This window comes from Hyposmocoma kahamanoa, unplaced genomic scaffold (assembly GCF_003589595.1).
Source record: "Hyposmocoma kahamanoa isolate Upper Pololo Valley unplaced genomic scaffold, ASM358959v1 173520, whole genome shotgun sequence".
NCBI lineage: Eukaryota > Metazoa > Arthropoda > Insecta > Lepidoptera > Cosmopterigidae > Hyposmocoma > Hyposmocoma kahamanoa.
In genome coordinates, this window is record NW_020653656.1 from 1 (window position 1) to 9,065 (window position 9,065).

At 39.6% G+C, this 9,065-nt stretch overlaps 1 protein-coding gene across 1 annotated transcript; it reads left to right on the top strand.

Moving 5' to 3' along the window:
• Positions 1 to 2,085: 2,085 nt before the first annotated feature.
• Positions 2,086 to 8,346, top strand: LOC113225778 (mite allergen Der f 6-like). The gene is made up of 3 exons (XM_026458187.1): positions 2,086 to 2,255; positions 4,635 to 4,832; positions 7,933 to 8,346. Exons 1-3 carry the CDS (start codon positions 2,115 to 2,117, stop codon positions 8,158 to 8,160), a joined length of 567 nt encoding a protein of 188 aa, XP_026313972.1. The 5' UTR covers positions 2,086 to 2,114; the 3' UTR covers positions 8,161 to 8,346.
• The last annotated feature ends 719 nt before the right edge of the window (positions 8,347 to 9,065 follow it).

The window sequence follows — 9,065 nt, forward strand, 5'->3', positions numbered from 1 at the left end:
TTACTCGTATTTACTTGTATCGAACCGTCCCTACCACCGGCCGCCGCTTCCACTGGGTGGGACAGTGAGCTGACATCAATAATGGGTGGAAGTTCGTCTCTAATGTCGATCTTACAACTACATCAATAAACGCCATTGAACATTTGGAGACTCCAGGCATCTTTCTTCACCTTCCCTCGCTTCATATATGTATTACAATATCACTTTGCATATATTTTTTATTATATATAAAGAAAGAAAGAAAGAAACGTGTATTCAGCTTAAGAGAAATCAAGCAACACAGATAAAACACGTTAATCATTACATATATCTATAAGCTGAAACGGATCAACTCAGAATATGTTACAGCTCGCCTGCTATAACGCTGGTTTTCAGTTGGAACGGCTTTTATAAAATGAAATGGCACGTAAGTACAAGTGTGGTAAACACTAAATTATAAAATGTAACTTAAATTATTAACTAAAAACAAATAGAAAAATTACTAATAGGAACTATTACATGACTTGAATGTGTATGAAATACAGCACTTCATCATCATCATATCAGCCGGAAGACGTCCACTCTTGAACATAGGCCTCCTCCAAAGATTTCCAGACCAACCGATCGGACGCAACGTGCGTCCATCGGTTACCCGCCGATCGGACGCAACGGGCGTCCATCGGTTACCAGCCGATACTGCATTTGTTAGGAATTATTGCATGACAATATATACACTCTTAGCTTTGAATTGCAAGTTTGAAGTGCCGCCACCTATTTCTGTTGCCGTACAGTAATATGAGCATTCGTTCCGGTTTGGAAGGGTAAGGGTGCTGGTGAAATTATAGGCCCATGGGACTTGTCAATTTAAGTCTCAGGGTGACGGGCGCACTAGCGGTGCCCCTAATATCTTTGCGAATTAAAGTTCTAAATAGCACTGCAACTATCATGGATAGGCGTGTCGCTTACCACCAGGCGCACGACTTGTTCGTTCCGTCTCTTGATATTATTAAAAAGAAAGGCAAATAGGGAAATTCACGGCTAGCAATTTTATAAGGGTATTGAAACCTTCTTGGACACGTTCAAAAACCCCTTCTCGTGTGTCGTCGTAAAACGTCAGAGTCGTGTCATCTGTGATACGATGTTGCAATTTCTTAATTTCATCTGACATAATTCATTTACGTAACATAGGAAGAGGGTAGGGCCCACAATGCTACCTTGAGGAACTCCGAAAGAAATACCGCACTCCCGACTCAGAACCGAACCAATCCTTACTTGTTGAGTTCTATCTGTCATACAGCTCTTCACAAAATTGAGCTGTGTTCACCTTAAACCCATTGTTTCAAGTTTCCTCGTAAGTTTTGGTAAAGAGACTGTGTCAACCGCTTTTGCAAGCTCTAGAGATATAGTTAGACACTTCTTTTTGTGATCAAATTTTTTTATAATGAAGTTCGTCAAATACTGGAGAGCATCATCCGTCGATTTACCTAGTCGAAAGCCGAATTGTGACTTCGAGAGGATATTTTGTGTTTCTAGATGGTTAGTGAGCCTTTTGTTGATTATTTCTTCAAATATTTTAACGTAGCTTTTAATAATGACATTGGTCTGTAGTTGGTTACACAGTCTCTTTTCCCATGTTTGTGGATGTGTACAACAATCGATTTCTTTAACGCACGGAGAAATACACCAGGGATTTATTATTAAATAAGTTAGTGCAGGTACTACTGCTTCTTTTATAGTTTTTGCCTTTTATAGTTTTTGCAGCCAGTTGCGCTGTCGGATTTCACACTAGAGACACTACTGTTTTTTCTACCTCTTCACAAGTAGTACCCTAGAGAACAAATGAGTTGGTAGGTGTTGAATGCGTGATGGCGTTGCTGAACATAAAATGTATTAATTGATTGTATTAACTAATCATCATAATCAATGTTTGTCATACTGAAGGTTTATTATACACAATGAAATGATACCCTTTCCTTGTATACCACTCATTAATTATTTACATCCTTTGAATAGTATATTAAATATCATTAAACCGAGTGAAAATAGATAATCTTATCGTATCGATCATCATACACCCTTTTAATAATACACACCAATTTAGATTCCACGTGAAACAAGAAGATCAAGGTGATGGCATGGACGTGGTAGAGCTCCGGAACGACGTGGGTCTGGTGCGCACGAAGGAGGTACTGGTTCTTAACACGCCGCTGGTGATTAACACCCTCCAAGCCATGCGGGAGTATGAACCAAATAAACTGAACTTTGGAGATGTTGAGGTACGAACCACCCTTTGTCACTATTCGACAAATTATGTCAAACTACTTACGAACTACTCCTACGCCCAAACCTCCTTTGAATTGATTAGAAAAAGTGATAAAGCTCCACTAGTACTTAGTAGCAGTCATCGACTATATAACCAGAAATAGAGACAAAATGCCACTTAATTTGTTTGATAACTATTATGCCAAATCATTACGGTGACAATTGCGCTCCGATTGACCAGCCCGAATTCGAAACAATTGACGGGGGTCGTCAGTTGTGTCACTTCAAATCGACCACTTTAATTTGAGCTTTGCGATAATGGACGGAAATTGAAAAATTATGTATTTAATATTTAATTACCGATGAAATATGATTTCGTTTGTTTTGTAATTAGATATTTTGCTGTTTTTCTCACACCACCGAATGGAACCGCCCCTCATAGTTATAGATCTTTATTACAATAAATTAGAGAATATTTTTGGAATATACTATTTCAGCTTTCTAATTTATGATTTCAGTGCAAACGAGAGTTGATATTTAAAAGTGATACAAGTTCCATTTGCCAGATGAGTTGCCAGCGATGGATAGTTATATTATGGATAGTAGATATTTCGTCTCTATTTCTGGTTATAGTATATTCGATGGTAGGCAGTAGAACTCCTTGTGAAAGAGTACGTCTAAGGAAGTACTGCCACCTTACCTATTTCTGGTGCCAAGCAGTGAGGGTTTTGACGGGTAAGGGTGCTGGTTAAATTACAATCACATGGGACTTGTCAACTTGTCTCAGGGTGACAGGCGCAGTGGCAGTGCCCCTAAGATCTTTGCGATTTAACGCTCTGTATGGCACTGCAACTGCTATTGATAGACGTGTCGTTTACCACCAGTCGCACGACTTGTTCGTCCCGTCACCTGGTATTATAAATATTAAAAATCAAAAAGAAACTCTCCAGTTATGCCTGTTGTACAAAGTACTGGTTTAGTCTTGCGTTGAGTATTGTTCGCACCTCTGGGATGGCTCCGCCAAGTACCTTCTCGGTGCCTTGGACAGTTGGCAGCGTCAGCCTTACAAGTTATCGGCTTGAACTTCTACGACTGCATAGAGATGTTACCTTACTTGGCGCCTTTTATCGGATGTACCATGGCGAGTGTTCTGAAGAATTATTCGACCTTATCCCGCTCTCCCCTTTCCTGCTCCGAAGCACACGTGTCGGCCTCTGTAGTCACCACGTTACTACTTGCCGTATTCCATCGCCAACTAAAAGGTTTGGTGGCTTTTTCCTCTGTCGAACAATCGACAAATGGAATTCCCTTCCAGCGCACCTATTCCCTCAGTTGTATGACATAGGGTCCTTCAAACCACGTAGGGCATGCAGGGTGGCTAAGGCAGTGATTGTATCATCAACACTGCACTAAGTTCCTTCACATTTGGATTCCACTTTCCATTTTACATCAGATGGACTGGACTCATCCGCCAGGTATAAAAAAAAACCTCCGTCTACTTGGAACCCGTCCGAGAGTCTACATTTATAAACTAGACTCAGTGGTCTAAAACACTCACGAATCCGAGTCGACACGAGCGTAAGTCTCCGGAGCACGGACTCAAGTCTAAAAAGAATTCGAGCTGTAAACCTAAACTCGAGTTCCAAAACTGGACTCGAAGCGACTTCTACGGTAACCTATCACAAACTCGAATTTTATTTTTTCCGAAATAATGTTTGTTCCAATTTTTATTACACCGAAACCCGAATTATAACGAATCCGTTGTACTTTCAGGATATGTTGAATGTTTACCGCAAAGACAGGATTAGTATCCACTTCTACTCCACAAAACCATGAGTGCAACAAGCAGGGTTCAATTTTACTAAATTACGACTATTACCCACGAATGAAATAAAAGACAAAAACCCAATATAGTGATTTTAAAAAAAGGATATATTAATACTTAATTATACTACAGTTTAACACACCCACCACAATACCGCGCAGTAACCCGACTCGTTAAAACAACTTTAGTAGCCTTACCTTGTGAAAGAGTTCGTCCAAGGTAGTACTACCACCCTATTTGCCGCCCAGCATTAATGTCAGCATTACTATGTTCCGGATTTGAAGTGTAAGGGTGCTGGTGAAATTACAGGCATATGGGACTTCTCAACTTATGTCTGACGGGTGCAGTGGTAGTGCCCCTCACATAGGGAGGGACCCTCTGTCTTTATGAGCCGAGTATTATGAATTGGAACCGAGTCTTAGAGTGTAGACTCCCAGACTCGACTTTTTTATAACATTAGCCACATAGCAGCTAATTAACAGTATAGAAATCAGTACAGTCTTAACCTTGTCATGAATACCTATTTTCAATAATAGACCATTTCATTATTAGTATATTAAATTGACAGGTACTAGGATTTGGGCGCACCACAAAATATGAACCGGCATGGGCTTTAGGCAACCAGCTGTTTGCCGCGAAGCTGACATTGGTGAAATGCGATCGTACGACGTGGTCATTTTGCATTTGTGCAATGTCTGGCAGTGATAACCCACGAGGCGTATGCTCGGGAGACTCTGGAGGACCGATGGTGTATAACGGATCGCAGGTCTGTCATTTTACCATCTTTGTTACACCTATGCATTGACTTACAAATAAATGGACGACGGGTCTAATACAAAAACCACGAAAAAAATGTCCCAAGTCAACCTATTTAAACGTAGTGACATGTAAAGGAATATGAAAAAGCTAAAACGTTGAATTTAAATTGTAATGACATCGCAGTACTGTCTAATTTTGCTTGCTTCGCTGTCAGTCGAACAAACGAAAACTAAAGCGTGAATGACGCTCTGTATACGATTTTAACGCCCTATAAGTTCGGACACTTTTTAGCGCGGACCCGACGTCCATATAATTGTAAGTCAATGCACCTATGTAATTATGTTACTCCATATTTCTATTAGACTACCTGGAGCCCGCGACTTCGTCTGTGTAGGGTATAAGTAGTTCGAGTAACCTACTGTACTACTTAATTGAGAAATGATTGATTCTCTATGCAAACTTTCATCTCCTATTTCACCACTTTTAAGGGTTATTTTGGAGACAAATTAAAAGAATCTCAGTTGTCTGTCAATAAAAGATGTATTATTAATTATTATTATATTTATTTTGCACTCTTGCCTCCCTCATGGCCTAAACGATTAATTTTGAATTTTTAAGTGGGAGAGGCGGTATTCTCTGGCTACGGCACATTCGGCCGGGGTCAGGGACTCAGGACTTAAGAACCGGCGTACAATACGTGCCGAATAGAGCAGGACCGCTTTCTGCACTTGTGCTGGAAGCGACACGACACAGAAGCTGCTACCAAGGCTGACTGGAATTAAGCCATTTGCGGACAAAACAATTGAGATTATTCCAGTGGAGGCCACATACCACATGTCGGTGATCTCGTGGCGCCAGATCGAGATACTTCCGATGTTTCTCGGATTCGGCTTTCACCAGACCCTCGTCATGCGGGATGGTAACGTTTCCAAGAAATACCCTCGACTGCGATCGATCCAATATCACAATATCAGGTTTATTCGCAAGAATAATCCTGTCTGTAATAATGGATCGGTCGTGATAGAATTTGGTGCGGTCGTTTTTGAATATTGGCTCCGGTTAACACTTGTAATACGGCATCCTCCGTTACACGCACGAGTCCGTACTTCAGAGAGAGCTCTTGATGTAATATTTCGGGTGCCTGATTTATTATTATCAAACGCCTTTTGTTTCTTAAATTTACATTACTAATTGTAAGCAAATTTTTTTCAGTGATTTTTGACGTTTGAGAGAGAGGAAGCCCCTCTACTGGGTCATTATACAAAATGAAAAAAATATTTTTTTTTTATTTTATATTTTGATTTACATGTTTAGAAAGCCTAAATGTGTTTGTTATAATTTTTCCGGAATTTTCGGGAAGGCACCGTGTCTCGAGTTTTTTCCCGGGACGCGGATATGCAGCGAGCATCGAGTATATAACCAAAAATAGAAACGAAATGTCATTTTTTTTTTTTATTTATTTATTAAACTTTATTGACCACAATACAAAGGGTACAAAAGGCGGACTTAATGCTTTTTAATTTGTTTGAAAACTATTCTGCCATATTATTACGGTAACAGCAGCTGCGCTCCGATTGGCCCGAACAATTGACGGGGGTCGTCAATTGTTTCACTTCAAAACGACCAGTTTAACTTGAGCTTTGCTATAATGGGCGAAAATTTAAAAATCACATATTTAATATTGATTTACCGATACATAGGGAGCACTATAAGTTTCCGGAACTGGCCACATGCATAAACAATATTTAAAAAGTAATTACAACATTTGAAAATGGAACTCTTTGGCTGTAGAATACAGTTTGTTTCATCTGACTGTCACTTGTTATTACATTGTCGCGTCATTTTAGAAATTGGTTGTCTACATCACCATGGATTTAACTTGTGAAAATTGTCGTAGTAAGATTTTCTACGACTTTAAGTGTAATGTAACAGCTCAGCGGAGCTTCCCTCGGCTTCAAACTGCTTTTGGCGATGAAGCACCATGCAAGACTACTAATTATAGCTTGCTATTTATGGTTTGAAGAATTCAAACGTAGTCGTGTGAATCTCAGTGACGAATTTCGTGATAGACGCCCGTCCACTGCTGTGAACAACAAAAACATCGATGCTGTACTCCATACGATCAAAACAGACAGGCATGTGACATACCATGTCATTCGGACATCTTTAGGCATAGGCATGAGTCAAATACAATCAATACTACGCAAACATTTGGGTGTGAAAAAGCTGTGCTCTCGGTGGATCCCACACAATTTGATTGAGACTCAAGAAACGGATTGTGTCACTTGGTGCAATGCCATGCTTACCAGATTAAACGAAAGGGCGTCAAATTTGGTGTGGGACATAGTAACAAGTGACGAAACATGGATTTATAGTTACGATCCCAAAACAAAGCAGCAATCGAGCGTATGGGTCTTTCGAGATGAGCCGAAACCAAACAAAGAGCAGCGGGTGTAAAGTGCTTCTATGCGGACGATTGCTTCTTTTTTTTAATAAAACTGGACACGTGGCTACTGTTGCTTTGGAGAATCGTTGTACCGTGAATAGTGATTGGTACACGACCATTTGTTTGCCGGAAATTATTGACAAACTCCTTAAAAATAACCGTAAACGCCGTCATCTTGCACCACGATAATGCCAGTTCTCACACGGCCAGACAAACAAATAAATTTTTGAAGGCGAACAACATTGACCTTATGAGCTATCCCGCGTACAGTCCCGACCTTGGCACCTTGTGACTTTTATTTATTTCCAAAATTTAAGAACCAGTTACGCGGTCAACGATTTTCATCACCTGAAGAGGCTGTCGAAGAGTATGAAAAATAGTCGCATAAATGTTTTCAAAATTGGTTCATTTGTATGAAAAAATACGGAGAATATTTTGAGAAACAATAAATTCATTTCTGACCATTTATAATAGTATTTTGTTCTTATTCATTCCGGAAACTTACAGTGCGCCCTACGTATAAGGCCCATTTGCCTGATTAATTGCCAGGGATAGATGGCCCGTATTTCGTCTCTATTTCTGGTCATATACTCGATGGCAGCGAGACTGGAAACCCTAGAGACCTACTAAATGTGTCCGCTCGGTTTGTTTGTTTTTTCAGATCGGGATCACTTCCATGGGCCCGCAGGAGTGTTCCAGGAACAACATATCCGGGGCGACGACGATTACCAGCGTGTTCACTACACTGCACCAGTATGCTGACATCATTACACGAACCATAGATGATAGGAAAGGCAGCAAACAGATGACTCTCATATACGGCTCAGACAACAGATTGATTCCACATTGTACCATGGTTTTGTTTCTGTTATGCTTTTTATTTGCGTGATTTTTACTTTGATTTTTGTGCTGTACAACCTTGTTTCATGAAATTACATAACATTGCGGAAGCTTACTTAAGCAGGTAGAAATTTTCAGACATGATCGTTTTTTCTTTGATTTTGAATCCAATGAATTTTGTTTCAGATTTTCAGTACTTTTTTTAAACTTACACACGGTCTGATTTTTAAAGTACGTACGTACGTACATGAAGAATAAAGTGATGAATTGTAACGTAGCTAGCGAAAAATATATAAACTTAATTCTATAATACATGGTCTGATTTTACAGTAAGATGGCACGCGTGGTAAATTTTTAATTTTAAAAAATTAAAAATTTTTAGAGTTATTGATACAAAGAACCAGTGTCTGTTGCCCCACCCGTGGCTACAGCCACGGGTTGAAGTCCAGTTGAATCGATGGAATTTTTCTTTGTGTTTGTTCGATATTTGTATCAACATTAGTTATGTAACGGAACTGTCATAACGGAAACTGAAACGGAAACGGATGTCAAAAGTAAATGTTAGCGGAAACGGAAACTGTTGCTGAAGCGGAAGTGTAAATACAATAAAGAACTGTACAAAATAGTTCCCAACAGCCTTGTTGTTAGTTTCATAATTTTGGTTTGGTTTCTTAAGTGCAATTATCCGCATTAGCCCTTGAACCGTCGCAAACATTACAAACTTCCTATTAAAATTCCGTCATAAAAGCAGAAACGGAAACAGATGTGAAAAAGCGTGCAGCTTCCGTAGTTGCGGAAGCAGAAGCATAGGTCTGTTGCATCACTAATCAACATTAATGACAAACTAGTGGAGAATTTTCACAAAAACAATTATGAATATCACGTAGCAGAAACATCAGCATTCGACTAAATAAATATTTTAAATTTGAGAGTGAAAAGTCGTGCGCCTGATGG